Source organism: Cydia splendana, chromosome 19, assembly GCF_910591565.1.
Source record: "Cydia splendana chromosome 19, ilCydSple1.2, whole genome shotgun sequence".
Taxonomy (NCBI): Eukaryota; Metazoa; Arthropoda; class Insecta; order Lepidoptera; family Tortricidae; genus Cydia; species Cydia splendana.
The window spans coordinates 11,285,761-11,303,291 of record NC_085978.1 but is presented as its reverse complement, the minus strand read 5'-3'; the positions used below and the strand labels follow the sequence as shown (position 1 = coordinate 11,303,291).

The window sequence follows — 17,531 nt, the reverse complement described above, 5'->3', positions numbered from 1 at the left end:
TGTGCACAAGCCCTAAGTTATACTTAAGTGCGCATTCGAATATTTGAAGATTCCTTAACTTTTCTTGTCCTTGTCCATAAAATTTGAACTAAACCTTGCAATTCGTTGAAGCGTAAAAAGCAAGTAGTTCAGTAGAAAGGTACAAACAGTACAAATGGGGTATGTGCTCGTACAGCAGCTGACAGAAATCCAATCAATCATGATTGGTCACACTCGTACGGTCGAGCAGACGGACTGCGAGTCTCTACTACCTACCTATACCTACATTATTAATACAGTTCAATGAGGGTTTTCGCGATCGAGATTTTCACTAGATGACACTGTCAAAATTCACCAATAAAAAAAAACATGGTTAAACATGATTGGTGGAGCTGTCAAAAAAACCTCTCGACACGGTACTGCCATCTAGTGAAAATCTCGATCGCGGAAACTCTCATTGGCTATGAGGATCTTTAGAGTTAGACCAAGACAAGTCTACAACGATTTTGATAGCACACGCAGTGCAAGTGTTACATACGTCATAATTTCACAGAAGTTTGACGTTTGAAATAACACTTGCACTGCGTATGCTATCAAAATCGCTGCAGGTTTTTCTTGGTCTAACTCTTTATTCATCGTCTGGTGTGCATAATCTTAGGGTACCAGTTACTTGAGGCCCTAATGCACGTTCATAGGTTTTATAAAAAATATACTTCTTTTTTTCATCATAAAATAATTCAGCAAGCAATGTATCTACTCTCTCAACGTTGTACTTGAAGTATAAGAACCCTTATCATAATGCAAGGTCTATTGGGAGCTAGTCCATGCCAGGATCCCACGGAACGTGACTCGTGCGAACCGTCGGCTGTCCGCCCTCGACCAAATTATAATTTTCCTTGCAATGCGACTGAGCTGTGCTCTCAACGTAGTAGGTACTTGAAGTATAAACGCCTGTCTTACAATGCGGGGTCTATTGGGAGCTAGTCCATGCCAGGATACCACGGCACGTGACAGGCGCGTGCGAACTATCGGGTGTTCGCCCTCGACCAAATTATAATTTTCCTTGCAATGCGACTGAGCTGTGCTCTCAACGTAGTAGGTACTTGAAGTATAAACGCCTGTCGTATAATGCGGGGTCTATTGGGAGCTAGTCCATGCCAGGAGACCACGGAACGTGACGAGCGCGTGCGAACTATCGGGTGTTCGCCCTCGACCAAATTATAATTTTCCTTGCAATGCGACTGAGCTATGCTCTCAACGTAGTAGGTGCTTGAAGTATAAACGCCTGTCGTATAATGCGGGGTCTATTGGGAGCTAGTCCATGCCAGGATACCACGGAACGTGACGGGCACGTGCGAACCGTCGGCTGTTCGTCCTCGGCTAAATTACAATTTTCCTTACAATGCGACTGGGTTGTGCTTTCAACGTAGTCATATGGCTCGATTGGGAAAATGAATTAGATTTCTACTAGACTTCAACAAGTTACGATACGGATAATTTAAAGATATTTGTAAGATAGATATGTCAAATTTAACGTTTCCGCGATTCTCTTGAACGATTTCGCCAAGTTATGACTTAGATATCCAAGTCACATCTAGTCGATATCTAATGTATCTAGTTGATCTCTAAATCGTCCCAAGATCTTGTGATTATCTCGAAATCCGAATAGGCCTGTAAGTGTAAGAACGCCTGTTATAATGCGGGGTCTATTGGGAGCTAGTCCATGCCAGGATACCACGGAACGTGACGAGCGCGTGCGAACCGTCGGCTGTTCGCCCTCGGCCAAATTACAATTTTCCTTTACGACGCCTTCTATTGCCACCGTTCCAGCGTAATTTTATACCTCACATTTTAATACCTTATCGGTGACAATACAACCCGATAGGTACCGGTAAAATTAGCGTATGAAAGCTTAATACGGTTCCAGGAGTACAACGCGCACATTACACATTTTTAACCTATTGGATGCCAACGACCGATATATCCGCACCGCAAGTTCAACGCCAAAGACCGATTAATCGGTCACAGACCACAGAGCAACATAGACCTACATGCATATGCATAAAATTCAATTTCAGTTTTGACACTTCGGTGACATGGCGTCCGCGTGACAGTTTTTGTGTTTGACACGGCGTCAAAAAGGTTAAAATTTGTAATTACATACCTTCATTGCAAAAGCGATAGTCTAGACTAGAATAGTCAAGCAAGTGTTACCTTTTTGAGCGGCTGCTAGCATCTCTTTGGTGCCCATCAGTTATATTGAACTTTGAAACCCGCCATTTCAATTCACTGTTGCTTACACAAGAGGTGAATCTATTTAAAGCCATGGGAATAGCCCAAGGGCTGTGTTAAATTCCCATTACGCTACCTTATGGCAAAAATTCCAATAGTTTACTTACTTATCCTATAATATTCGTCCTCTAACCATCTCGTGCGCCGCCATATAAGAATATGCGATGTGTTCATCTTTACCATTCCTATCTTTTGTAATTTAATGTGCTAGTCTGGCTGTATTGGGTCCAAGATTTGTCAATTGCTCAACTTACCCGACTTCTCAACATACTCATCTCTACCCTACCAAGTTTATGAATCATCTTATGTTTTGATTTGTATTTTCTATTGACAATAGTTGTGAACATTGGTGAAACATCGTCCGCAAATTGGATATGAGTACTTTAGTGAATTTTAGGGGCATTTCTGTTTTATTAAGATATATGATATTATGATAATTATATGAATATTATGAAAACAGAAAATCCCCAAGGTTTTCCAAAAAAACAATAAAATAATATTTTCAAATAGATTTTATTCTTACAGACAATTCCATTATGTACTTGTGTTATGCACTAATACAGTTAGACAACAGTATGTACCGAATATTAACACTTACATTAGTGTACATACAACGTTCCTCATGTTTCGAGTCGCGAGTCCAACGCGCTTACAAACTAAGTACCTGAACAAAACTTTAAACCAACTTTAGACACGTCCCCTGTGCATGCATCATGCATCATTTTAGGGTACATGTGATACGTGCATGCACCACTAATGATGCACGACCCCATATAAACTTAAAGCATTGCCAAAATTTACACGTGTGAGCTAGGTCTTTTTTATTTGCATGCACATACTGGCTATGAACCTTTTGACAAAAAACACGTTGCACGTGAGGACTCAATTTCTGGTACACACTGGTACACAGGGAACGTGTTAAACTTAATACCTATTGAAGGGATATAGTACATTACACACCCAGGGCGGTGAATTCGTGAATGCCCCAGATCGCTCTGTGGCTCGAACCGATGGTGAGGGCCATAAATATGCGGTCTGGGTCTTTACCAATTACCGGTGGTTTGTCTAAAGTTTTACGTCTTGCCTGGCCAGGAAGTGAGATTTTCTCCTCGCGTAGCGGGCATACTTTCAAAATCAAGTGCTAACAATTCTGCAAAAGTTCACAATTTAAAAAGTTAGTTCAATATTTCTTTTTCTTCTTTGAATGGACTTTTAGTTCAATTTAATTAGCTGTCAACGCATTCTCAACGTATCAATATTGGCCCATGCCGCGTTTACAAGTGCACATCCATAACTTACTCAACTGTGCTTTTATAAACGGGGCATAATATAAATCTCAAATGCTGGACTCTTGGTACTGTCAGACTCTAGATTGCTTCAGCTTGAAAATAATTAACTCTCTTTGATAGACATTTGGTGTTTTCTCTTAATATTAAAATATAGTTTATAACGTGCTCCACTTTCAAATCTGAAATGTAAAACAAACTAGGTCAAATTACTAGCAAATGACAGACTCATGAATCAGTTTACTTATATTTACATAAGTCAATGTAAATTAATTTTAAACAGCGCTGTAGTTAATTTATATACATTAATAGTTCACGACAGCGTGATTTATTAAAACACCGACGTATTTACACTAATTACATTTTGAATATGTTGCAGACTCGTGCCTCGAAACATAATGAGATTCTTTTACGGTGTGTTTAATGTTCCCTTTTAAATAATGTTCATTTTATGAAACGCCTTAGTTTGTATTATGACACTTCAGATAATGTAGAAATAAGCTCATTGTTTTATGAAGGATAGGGTAGTTTAGCCGGTTTACCGGCCACCTCCGGTTCTCGGCCACTACGTAGTAAAACTGTAATAACATGACAACTTTACCGTATTTATTGAAAAAATGAGGGTAGTCGGATAAATTAAGTTGACATTGACATATCCTAAATTTGTTAGCTTGATAACGTTTTGATTGGCTCGTCAGTGCACCAAAGCAATTTAGCAAGTGTGGATGTTGGACAAATTTGTAAAAAAAATTGTGATTCAATATTTTTTCAAGGTAAGTAAAAATATTGTTTTCGTGGGTTTGAGGCCATTATTGATGTTAATTTGCATTATGGATAAGTTGAATTTATGTTATTATGATTTAAATGTACGAATTTTTTTATATAAGTCAATTAAATTTGATGGTCGGGTAACTAAATGCAATTTCGTAAAGATATTTAGTTCTCGGCCGCCCGGCCGAGAACAGGATTGAGGCACGTAATTTTTAATTGGTTAATCTTTCCTATTAAAAGACAGCCAACAAAATAAATAATTCAAATAATACTTATTTGTATCCAAGTAATTCATGTAGTTAGTTCTCGGCCGCATGCTTATTAACAAATAATTGGTTAAAATCTGCTTTAAAATCTTTTGTATTTGGCGGCCAAGAACAGGATTATAAAAAGTTAGTTTTCGGCCTAGCTAACTTATGACGGCCGAGAAACAAGTAAAATTTATTTTGTTTTCGGCCCTTGAAAAGTAAATAATTTTTACACTATTTTTATATTAACAAGATGCTTCAAAAAGAAGATGAGTTTTTGACTATGCGACGAAGAATTTTCGTTATTTTAATGTAACGTCTTCATGATCTTCCTAGCGTTGTCACGACTCATAGGAGCCTAATAGTTTTTACGAAAATGATTGCCATCTGACCTTCCACCTATGTGTGTATTGGAATTAATTCGATTTCTTCACGAAATTTTCCTTCACCGAAAAGAGAATGGTAAATATTACTGGTGATAAGTAGTTACCGTAGCCTATGGATGCCTGTAACTTCAAGGGTGTTACCGACCCATAAAAACCTCCGGACTTACGCACGCTGCTAGTTAGGCTACAAAATGTCTTATTTTAATATTTTTGAGTATGTTTTGGAAAACTCTTTACGAGATGTATTAGGTACCATAAAAGTTCCCATTAACGTTCCTTAATGTAATACATTGTACCATTGAATATTTGTTGTTTTATTCAAAAATAATTCCTATTGATAGTGAAATAAGAGTCATTTAAAAACATAAATAACAGCGGCCGACAACTAGTTAACAAGCGGCCGAGAACCAAAAAAAGTGTCCGAAAACCAGCTAAATTGCTACTTTTTCATATTTTTAATTATACAAACAAAACGTTGTAATTAATAACGGATTTTGATACAATCATGGTAAGTGTATTATATTTTTAGTCTAAAAATCACAAAATGGCAAAGATTGGTCGAATATATTGTTCATAAAATACATTTGAATTCGAAATTTTGCTTAACTGGCCGACAACCGGCTAAACTACCCTATGACTGAAATGTGAGCGCAGTATGTATTGCTTAAGGCACGATTACACGAGGCAAGTAAATTTGTGAAATATAGTTTGTCAAAGGACAGTCTCATTTCAATCATAGACAGAGAGAATCATACTATCTTTGTCTTACACTAGTACTAGCACCCAAAAGAAAAGGATAAGTATAGTTTTCCTGGTTCTTACTGACTGACAAATTGGTTTGACCAACTATAGTTCATGGTATTAAAAGGTAAAACAGAGTGACTGTCCTAGTGTAATCATGAATTAACCAAATGATTATATATAAAGTGTCATAATACAAACAAGGTAATATTTGTATAAAATACAAAGTCATGTTTTGTGTCCATAAATAAAGGAGGTATAAAATCGCCATCCGAATAAGTTCCTTTTTTTTGTTTTAAAATTTGTACCTAGCGATATAATTCCATAAAAAGTTTTCACAATTTTAAAGTAGATGCACAGCTACCTACAATTTGCCTAAGGGTAAAAATGATAAAATAATTTACAGACAATTAAATTCGCTTAACAGAAATGCATTTTTTTCCTAAATAAATAAAATGTAGGAAATTGTAAATACCCATTTAAGACAATCAGGATTAAAAAGGAATTATAGTTCACCGGGACTTATTATCAAGTAACTACCACTTAGTACATAATAAATTTAATATCGTACAGACTTGTCCAGCAATAATCTATGTACAACTTATATTATATTTACAAAATCTTAAATTTGTATCGGAAATGTCCTCCTGTAGTCTCGTCTGTGGTCACCCTCTAACTAAGACCCCGTTTACACTAAAATTACAAATAAATACATACCTACATGAAATAATGATAAATTGCCACTTCTATCTTAAAATAGGAACCAAAAGCTTAAGCTGTAAATAAATTATTTTATAACTTAATAAATTACTATCAATATTATAAAACTCTTCTGTACACTTATTCACAAGCACGTGTCCATTAAATCGTAATCACAGCGTTATTGAATGACACTGTTAAAGTCCACTTTATAGCCCGCCGAGCCGCATCAGTCGTGGTAGTCTCGCGGCTCCGGCTTGAGCTACCACACCAGGCCCTCAGGATGGAGAGGAGGCGGCGCGTCGCCGAAGGTGAACTCGGGGGAGGAGGGCCGGGGGAGGACGAGGTGGTCCGGCGGGGGGAACTGCTCGGGGAACTCGCCGGGCATAGAATCCATCCCGCCTGCGAAACGACCTGCTCACGTTACTAAGCGCCTGGTACATACACAGTGATTATGTGGTGGTTTTGCTTATGGTAGTAGTAGTAAGAAGAAAATTTAAAGTATTTCAACTGAAAATATCAAGTTCTCATTATATTTTACAAAGATCGAAAATGTAATGAAAGTACATAATAGGTATGTAGATCATTGCACATTTTATTTATAATACATATGCTTTGTTGCACATTGATGTTGCGACAACATACGCTATATTGACTTTAAAAGAAATCATAAATATTTTATTCCCAAAATAGAAGCAGTTACACAGAAACAGTAGCAAAAATAAAGATCGATTTACACGAATCGAATCCATAATCGTTCAATATATAGATAGATTCAAGCATAAAATATTATAGGCAGAACTTTAATCATACAATAGATAAGGGTTGATCAACAATTTCTTGTTGTTATTCTGTCCCATCAGCCAGGAGACAATCGTAGCATAGTGTGTTAGAAGAACTGCTGTGCCATGTTCTACAAACATGCTTAGTAGATTGCGAACTACCAAAAAATTCAAGTTTGGTTCATTTAAATACGAAAAAACTGGTATTTTAAGAGTGACCCAGGAGACCGTATTCATGACAAGAAAAAATTGATTCACCCACTTGGTTAATAAAATATCGAAAAGTCTACCAACCTGGCTGATTAAATGGCATAGCCGGAGGCGGGTGGAAGAACGGCGCATCGTGATGGAACGGTGGTCCGTATCCGAACTCAAACTTGCCGTCCGCCGTTGCGAAGTACGGGAACCCTGGGGGCCCCTCGTCCAGGCCGCCTGGAGACAGGTTCATGGGGAACCCTCGCATTTTGCGGGAGGAGCCGAAGAATGGGCCGCGCCCCATGGACGTGAGCTGCTTTAGGCGACGTTCTTTTGATCGCTTGTTTTGGAACCACACCTGGGGAAGAAAGTTTTGGTTAGTATGTTGTATTTAGTCTTAGCTATGTACCTACATAGAAGTATGTAGTTATGTAGTCTGTGCGGAATGAGAAGAGTCTTGGAATGTATGAGGCCCAATACATTCCACGACTCTTCTCTTTCCAAAGAGACTCTAAAAGGATTTTGTTCACTGTGTAATATATTTCAAATTTAATAAATCCTTCTGTATGTCCTAGCCTTGATAACGATTTATTTTACGAGTTGTGTAATTCTATTTTTAACCGTTAAAATATCACCTATCTCTCGCGTGAAATGATGGTCCCTCCCTGTGACGGTTCCATCAAGTCTCTTATTTTGTATAATTCCTACTTAAATGTTACATTTCTAAATAAACTATTATGTAAAGCTTCCAAAAAATTACAGTGAAAACTCTATTTATAAAGATGAATTGGCATAGGAATAGGGAATGCAAATCGGTTATTTTTTGTATGGAAACCGCGGTTTCGGTTAATAACCGATAATTTCCATACAAAAAATAACCGAAAATAACCGATTTGCATTCCCTACATAGGAACCATTATTCGACGCGATAGGTATAATAAACTTTAATCTTGGATAAAGAGTTGTAAATAGATTGACATATTTACTGTAGTGTAGTACCTACTTACTTAAAGTACCGTAGGGACTAATAAATAGAAGGGCCAAGAACATTGAACTTTACACTTACAATGCCTCACCGAAGTAATAATGAACCTTGAAAGTTTCAATTACTTTATTATCAGATCACTGAGAACTGGAAGCCCTGTATTAGGTACAATAATAATATTAACTTGGTATTATTTCCTGTACGAATATGATGATAAATAGATAGATAAACCATTTATTGTTTGACAAAAAATAGAAACAATAACAATACCAAAATAAAAATAAAATATAGTTCGTCAAACCAATTTGTCAGTCAGTAACAACCAGGAAAACTATACTCATCCTTTTTATTTGGGTGCTAGTACTAGTGTAAGACAAAGATAGTATGATTATCTCTATCTATGATTGAAATGAGACAGTCCTTAGACGAACTATAAAGAACAAGAAGCATCAATAAGAGGTAGGTTTCTTCAAAACGAAAGGGTTCTGGCTCAGTAATAACGCTCCACTCTCCACCCTTTCGGGTGATACCCATAATTATTGTTCTTGTCTACGGGACAGCGTGATAAAACAATGTCCGTCACTTATTAACCCGCGGTGTTAAAAGGTGACAGTTATTTTATCACGTGGATAAAACCATCCTTAATACGCCTGCTGCGGGCTTAGCAAGGTTGTACGACAAGGTAGTTATCACGCAATAGGTGTGGATAAAACGGCCGTTATCGTCGGTTTTATCATCCATACTATGGTTGCAGACGATATATGGAGTTATCCACATTTGACAGCGGTAGATGATAGAAGACAATTTGCATAACATGGTCGTTGGATAAGATGTGGATAATTTGACAGATTGTCCCATTTTGACAGTTCAACTTAGTTAATTTTAACTACGTGCTTCTTAGATGACGATAAGCCTTGTCGTGAAAGCAAAAGTAGTGAATAATCATATTTTAAGGTATAAATTACAGGTAAATATCAGTTTTTCTATGATTATATTGAGAGTTATTAGTTACAATGTTCCGCTGTATATAATATTGTCAATATTTTCTTCGCAGGGAAGTCAAATTTTATTATTCCTACTCGCGGCTGCTGTTGAAGAAAAATATCGTAAACAGCTTTAAGAAACACTTGCAGCCCATTTGATATGACGGACGAAGAGTTTCGGCATATTTACAGAGTGCGTAAGGAGTGTGCAGTGCATTTACTTATGTGCCGAATTTAACGCCGAGCTTCAAAACGGTGATGGGTTACCTACCAAAACATCTCAAAGGTAAAGCTATAAAATTGCAGTGTTTCTTATAAAGTTAATATGTATTCTATGCATAGACCATGCATAGACCCTATTATATTTGAAATCATTGATTCTATGTAAAACAGACGTCTTAATGACAATGCTACTAAACTCTTCAATACTAGGTACCGGCCTCATTATTATATGTAAAAGTTAGTATGTTAAGATATCTGTTGTACAATCTCTTACTTATGCTACTAACCTACTAACAGAGGTTACTTAAGCTACTATTTACTTCAACATTCATATCCTAACCTCCAAGGGGAAAATCTACTTGACAAAATTAGATTTACAGTACCGGTCAATAACATATCACCTTTGTGTGTTTTTGTATGAACGTGTAGTAGGTTAGTTTGTAGATTTCATATTTTACTAGTCATTTTATATAAATATGCATGTTTTTCCAGAGATGAGACCTAGCTAGATTGATTTTTCGCCCCCGAAAACCCCCATATAGCAAATTTCATCGAAATCGTTGGAGCCGTTTCCGATATCCCCGAAATATATATACATATAAATAAATAAATATACAAGAATTGCTCGTTTAAAGGTATAAGATATTATAAATACTGAAATACTGTGAACTACAATAAGAGACTCAGCATATTACTAAAAAAGCTCTTTAAAAATAATGAAGTTGACCATACATTAAAACAAAAAACCTCTATGAAAAAATCATTACATAGACCAATTTTTCTCATCACTGGACAAGGAATACTACTAAACTACCTAAAGCTGTGGAAGTCACTCACAAATATAAAAAAAAGTTATACCGTAAAAGCATGGAGGTGATATATTATTGGCCGGTACTGTAATTAGGTACTTATTTGTTTTAGGTTCTAACAGTATACACCACACCAGCAGCACACCTACACCAGCAGCAGCAGCAGCAGCTGCTGGTGTGTAACAGTTACACCTGCTAGCTGATGGCAATTAACTACCAACGTGGGACTAGTCAAGATCATGGCTTGTCCATTGGAGCACTACTGACTGGATTGGCCACACTACTGTAAGCCTGAACCTCGAGCAGTTTGTAGATGCTGTAAACAGAAGGTAAGTTCTTTTGAGCACTGAATTAAGTATTAGACATAAAAAACTGTGACTTTCCACAAGGACTGTCTTAGTAACTTTTCCTTTTTTGAATAAGTATGAGTGCGGCTGTATTATGCATTGAGATATGTACCTACCCATTGTTTGATAGTTATGTATGATAAGTAGTTATCTCTGGGATATATAATCTGGGAATGCAATACTTATTAGGTTTAACTAAGGCACCTAGTTCTAATGTGCTGCCTTGTTTAATGGATATTATTCCTGGCGATTGTTTAGTATATGTCTTGAGTGCACTAGACTGCACTCATGTGAAAATACTTACTCCATCGCTGCCACATGAACCTACTTTTACTTATTTCCTTCTTTTTCTTCCAGAAAACTTCTCGTGGATCAAGGGAAAAATTAGAGAAGACGCTCCTAAAAAACTTCCTAAGCATGCAAGCATGCACAAAACCGGCTCTTAATAAGCTTAATAAATACATATTTCGCCTATTACTATGTTTTACTATCACACAAATACCTACCTAATTTACCTATATTTCTATACAAGTAGAGACTAGTAAACATTCAAGACGGATAATCTTCACACAGAACACCATTCCCGGGCATGCTTCAATGTAGGTGTCACTTATTCTTATTTTTCATTTTAGCCTTATGCGTACAACATTTGTGATATTATAGCTTCTAAATGTAAAATCCGACTCATATGCAGTATAGTACAATGAAAGCATAGGTAATAAAAACATTTTAGGCACGTTCTTACTTAAGAGGAAAGGGAGATGGCCGCTTCCGCTTCTCCATACAAACGTAGTCCTCATTTTCCTCTCTGGATATTGACATTATGGAAAATATTTTTACATAATTTAATGTATATTAACCATATAGCTATGCCCCTACGTTCGAATTTTTGATTATTGTAAAAATTAGGAGCGGAAGACAGATTACATACAAATTTTTAAATGCTTCTAACTCTTATAATAATTAAAAATTAAAAAAAAAGAAGAAACGTAGGGGCATGGCTGTAGTTGATGTTGATATGATATACAACAAATTGTATCAAAATATTTAATGAAAAAATGTGGACTACGTTTGTATGAAAAGACGCGTCTTAACGACGCGTCTAGTGAGTCTGGCGGTGAAAAGGTCAAATAAGAATATTCCTAAATGCTCTATTATGCTAATAAGTCTACTTTAGTGACTATAACTGCGGTCAGACTCAATACGCCAATAACTAATGTTGAATATTAAAAACTATGTTAAATTCCATTTAGGTAGATGCAAGAATGACAATTCTCGTCACTTGTGGTGTTGTCAAGTCTTTTTTGTTTACTAAACTCTATAGATAAGTTAACAATTTCGGCTCTGTGCTAGAGAGAATATTATAAATGGTTAAATAAAACAACTATTGCCAAAAAATTAAACAAAGTTTATTTACACATTAAATGTAGGTGTACAAACAAATCATTGGCTGCCGTACCCGGTGTGAAAGTGCCCATCATGCCAGCAGCTTTATCGCTGGATTACTATGAAGTATGAACAGCTTTTGTACCAGGAACGTCATATGGCGCCCGGGGCAGGCACCAAATTTGCGCCTCCCCCCCCTCTCCGAAACGAAATGGGACCAACCCCTAAGTCGCGAAAAAAAATTTGGCTGTTTCATACATTTTGGCTGGTCCAATTTCTGTGGGAGGGTAAACTATTTTTTTCGCGATTTCGAGGTTGGTCCCGTAGCAAAAGTTACTCAGTATAATCCCAAAACCTCCCTGGCAACGGGAATGTAGTTATTTTTTAGCCATCCTGTATAGTGTATAGGAAGCCTCAGTAGTCCACATATCGATGAATTTCGTCGATAGACAACATGTCACAGATATGCAGCAGCAGCTATTGAAGCAGGTTCCGTCAACTACGGCTCATATGCGCCTGCCGGACAAAGGGCTAGCGATCCACTTGCATAATAGGTAGTCTATTGGACAGTCCATAAGATGGTAACTTCGACAGGAGACCCCTAACGTAAGACGCGCTAACACTGGACACAACTCTGATGCACTTGGCCCGCTCGCCTTATAAAACGAAAGCATAGCAACTCCCGCCGAATATCCTTCTGCTTGATAGAAGTTTCTGGCATAGAGTATTCACACTACGGGATGGTGGGCGGTAGGGCGCTACCGTCGTCTTTCAAGGTCGAGTTCGATGCAAAAACAGTTCCTAAAAGATCGTCTTTCTCTTTTGCGCTGTGGGCCAGATTACCATCCGCATTTCACACTTCACAGTGGTGGTAAATACGACTGACAAAAGTTTCCCTGCTGCCTTTGGCAAGGCGGAATAAAAGAAAAGACTACCTTTTAGCCCATTTTGGCGCCCCCCCTTGGACGGCGCCCGGGGCACGTGCCCCCTCCGTGCAGATTTTCTGGAGATTTGCAGGTATAAGAGTTTCCTTTTCTATGACAAATGGTCAAACATGCACGGAAAATTAATCGCTTGCTTTAAATGGCGAAAAAAAAAGTCGCAACACAGGAAATAAAATGCGTTTGTACGGGACAGCTCGTGGAATGCTCCAATAAAGTGATTTCATTTCATATCATAAACTGATGAGGGCATTCAGAGTGTAGCCTTGAGGTTGCCAAGCCAAGCAACCAAGTCAGGTGTCACGGTCTTCAGGTCCTCAACAGGCCCAGGAGTGGAGGAGGAGTGGAGTGGGCAGCGTTAGAAGATATGCTAAGTGGTCTGCATTCTGCATTCGCAAAGTGGGAAAGCCGTCTATCTCCATTTGTGTGGCTGAATTGCAGCGGCCATGTCCGGTTCTCAGGCGGCACCAGATTTTCCGAGGAAGGTCAAACCCTTTTGGTTTTTTAGTTGGGTCAGATATACAGCAACTCCGAGCTGCCGAAGCTGACCATTCCGCTATCCACCTATCCGAAATATTAAAGCTGCTCAGGCTCTCAGCTGTAGCACAGGGTCGGCGGGCAGTCGGGCGGCAGAATTCCTCGTGGACAGGCATTGTGGGGTTATTCGTGATATTCTCAGCCTCCCTCTTCAACGCCTTGAGTCGTCGGATGTGAGGAGGGGCAATGTGACTCAATGCCGGCAGCCAGTGGCGGTTGTAGATCGGATAGTGCCTGAGATGCATCGCATGGTCTCGTTGAGCTTAACGTCCAATCTATGGGTATGTGCACTTTCAAGCCTCCAATATGTTATGACTGAAACAGAAACAAATTATATTAGATGAGGTCAGGCGCAGGCTAGTACTTACAGCGGTTCATTGGCAAATTATGTGAAATTAATGTCACTTTTAGAAAGCTCTCGTTTTTAAGCCAGGGGGATTTTTTTGTTACAGTTGTCCAAATTATCGATTGAAAATAAATTGAATTTTGTTCTAGTAATTATTTATCCGTTATTAAAGTTGTATTATGTATCAAGTGTAGTTCTGTACCACTTGCGTCATAAAAACAAACCAACGAACACCTTATTTATCAAAATGTATCTCAGATATTCTATGCTAGGGTAATATACGACACAAACATACCCACACACATACATAGGCTGCTAAAATCATTCCCATAGTCAGGTATAGGTACAATAGACCACTTTACCAAACACAAAAAAAATATTCCAGCTGCCAGCAGTAAAGAAACCAGCTTCTACTCCCAAGCCCTAACAATATAAATAAGTTTTTGGCAAAAATATAATTTTTGGTACAAGCTTTTATCGCTGACTGTACTTTTCTTTCAACAGGCAACTAATACTCCATGAGTCCATTCTAACAACACCAAGCACAATTAGTTTGCGTTGTTTTATCACAGTGTTCCCATGGCCACCTCATGTCTCCATCATCAGATCAGCTCCATGTCATCATAATATTGCAATTGTCATCCGATTTACATATTGTTATGTATGCAAAATTTCAGCTCAATCGGAAATCGGGAAGTGGGTCAAACTTAGCTGTCAAATGTATATGGCCAGCTTTAGTGCTAACATAACTGTTCCTAGTATTCCTATATTACCTACATGTTATAAGTAAGAATATTGTACGAGTAGGTATTATATTATTTTATAATCTTAGTAGAATAGGTACTAATACAATTTATTTGTATTGAATAAGGCCGGCGCCCCACTGCTGCGCACGCTACATCCACGGCCCACGTTTTAATACAAACCGTGGGCAAGCCCACGAAATTTTGTATAGGAACGTGGGTCGTGTACATAGCGTGCGCAGCAGTGGGGCGCCGGCCTAACTCTTGCAGGGAATTTGTAAGTTACTTGTGGGTATGGCTACTTTATTTATTTAATTTATAAACTTTATTGCACAAAAATATAGAATTACGTAAAAATGGCGAACTTAATGCCAAAAGGCATTATCTATCACCTACTAGTCAACCATAGAAACAAATATGTGACGTTCCACGGCAAAAGGTACCTTATGGCGGCTGGCGCTTACGTCGCATAGCGCCGCAATAATATTGGAGCGGCGTTAATAGTTAATAGCGTAAGCGCCAACCGCCATAAGGTACCTTTACCCGTGGGACGTCACATATAAACACTAAAGGTTGGTGCAAAAACCAATCAAAACGCAAATGCAGTAGGTATATCTTAGATATACATACTAACATAAACATACATATATGTTATAAAAATAAATGTACTAATATGTATATGGGATGATAGACACTAGACGAGACATTTAGCAGATAACTACCGAGCATGACTACTCAAAAAACAAATTTTCTTGGGGCTTGTCTTACAGGTAGAGGGAGTGCATTCCATAGATAGGTTGCCTGAACGGCAAAACAATCATACATAAAACGGTTATGAAGAGGAAGGACTTAAAGTTTAAGTGAGCGGAACATCCGGAACGGGCATAAAAACTAAATACTTATTAATAATATTTTATCTTTATGTCTTAGATTTATGGCATAAATAGTGTGTCTTTTTCTTTTTCAATAAACTTTTATTCTTGCTACAAAACCAGCTTCTAGAATATACAAACAGAGTAAAAAAATATATAAGTTTTTAAAGTGAGGTCTACGGGTTTCAAAGATTTTAATATTTGTTAGAACCCTTAAGTATGCACTTTTTATGCAGTGTGAATAAATGTATGCATAGGTAGTGTTGTAGTGTAACTTTTACACATAATTGTTGCCAAATCAACTTCCTGCAATTATAGTAGTGATAGAACAGGTTTTTAACAAACTTTTGTCACTTAGTAGAACATAATAGATAGAATGAGAAGAAATAGATATTAAGTGTCAATAATATTAAAAGGCACCAGAAACTTTTCATGATTTTAGTTTAAGAAAGGTGTACTTACATCTTCAATCCTTTCTTCTAGATCTTAGAACTTGTGTGCACTGTGCAGCATTGCATTTTGTATCTCTGGGTTCCGAGAGGCTCATGAATCTCCCTGTAGGTGTAGGCGAACAGGGGATGCCGAGTTATATATTTGGCTAGCATTTTCTTGTGCGCCGAAGCATCGACTGAAATTAAACATATTCATGACAAAACCAGTTAATGATCAAACGAACTACAACTTTTTCTATAAATAAATTAGAGAAACTTACATTTTGGGTGGCATTTCCTTTAGTTTACACAGCAAATCAGTATTTTTCTTCGACTTGGTTTGTATTTTCACTAAATTCACTGAATCATGCGCGTACGCGATGCTTGTCAATGTCAAGTGAATTGTCAGTTGAGAAAACACGATTATCCGTGCATGTTATAATGTAAGTCAATTTGTATAAAGCTGTCACTCATTTAAACATTTTTCAATTTGGAAGTGTAGTAATAAAACTAACTATTCGTTTTCAAACATCGTCCGACACACGTCCGACATTTTAATAAAGCCAGGCATTAAATGGATTTTTCATAAACTCTAGGCATAGACAATCGTGGTCACTTACGAATGATAGTGGATAACTTTATACGATATCGACGTGGTATTCTTATCGTAGCCCGTAACCATGTTCAGCAAAACGATAAAAATACGACTATCGTTAAAAGACGACAGTAGATTCCACGCGCAATATGATATAACCTTGCTAAGCCCGCTGGTTAGGATACTTTCATCGACCGTTCAATATTAGCACCTAAAATATCAGGCATCGAAATTTATATCTGACACGATTTTATGGCATAAGTTGCAGAGGGCCAATTTTGACTGCGGGATTATTTCAACTAATCGAAATATCTTCCATGTTTCACATTATTAACTAGAGTCACACCACACACAACACACACAACACATTTTTTGCGCCATCGGGACATATATGGAACTCTAGTTAATAATGTAAATCATGGAAAATATTTCGATTAGTTGAAATTATCCCGGAGTCGAAATTGCCCCCTGCACCTTACCTACTTAGGTACCTAAAATACGGTGGTACTACAGGTACAATTGCATGGCGGGTAAAACACATTTTTAGTGTGAGTCAAGTTAAGGTGATGTGACTTTTTTCTGTGGTCGTCATAAAATATTTCGTACTATCTTCTCATCGGCATAATAAAACTTTCTATTTTGAATTTGTATAATGAGTCTTAGAATAAAATAAAATATATCAAAATTGTTAACTTTTGTAATAACCACAATAATACGCCGGTTTTCCCGAACATTTTTGACCTGTGTTTTTGACCCTGATGCAGTGCAATACTTAGATAGGTTAACGCTCCGTATAAGTACTATGAAACAATGAAAATTCATGTTTGTAAATTAATTTTCTGCACAAACAATACCCATTTTCACCGCTATACTTATTTCTATTTGCGTACAAATAAAGTGGAACTCCGACGTCGCGGGCACGTTCCGATATTGAATTCCTTCTCCAACCGCATAG

The 17,531-nt window shown here is 37.6% G+C and overlaps 1 protein-coding gene and 1 long non-coding RNA gene across 2 annotated transcripts in view; one reads left to right on the top strand and one right to left on the bottom strand.

Annotated features, from left to right (window-relative positions):
• Window positions 1–2,765: 2,765 nt before the first annotated feature.
• LOC134800053 (LIM/homeobox protein Lhx1) overlaps window positions 2,766–17,531 on the bottom strand; it is a 90,078-nt gene continuing 75,312 nt past the window's right edge. The window contains 2 exon segments of the mRNA XM_063772510.1: window positions 2,766–6,816; window positions 7,479–7,737. Of these exon segments, the coding sequence (XP_063628580.1) occupies window positions 6,665–6,816; window positions 7,479–7,737 (411 nt within the window). The 3' untranslated portion in view covers window positions 2,766–6,664.
• Window positions 9,070–11,197, top strand: LOC134800125 (uncharacterized). Its single transcript, XR_010145509.1, has 3 exons — window positions 9,070–9,633; window positions 10,491–10,707; window positions 11,083–11,197. It is a non-coding gene; the product is annotated as an uncharacterized LOC134800125 (long non-coding RNA).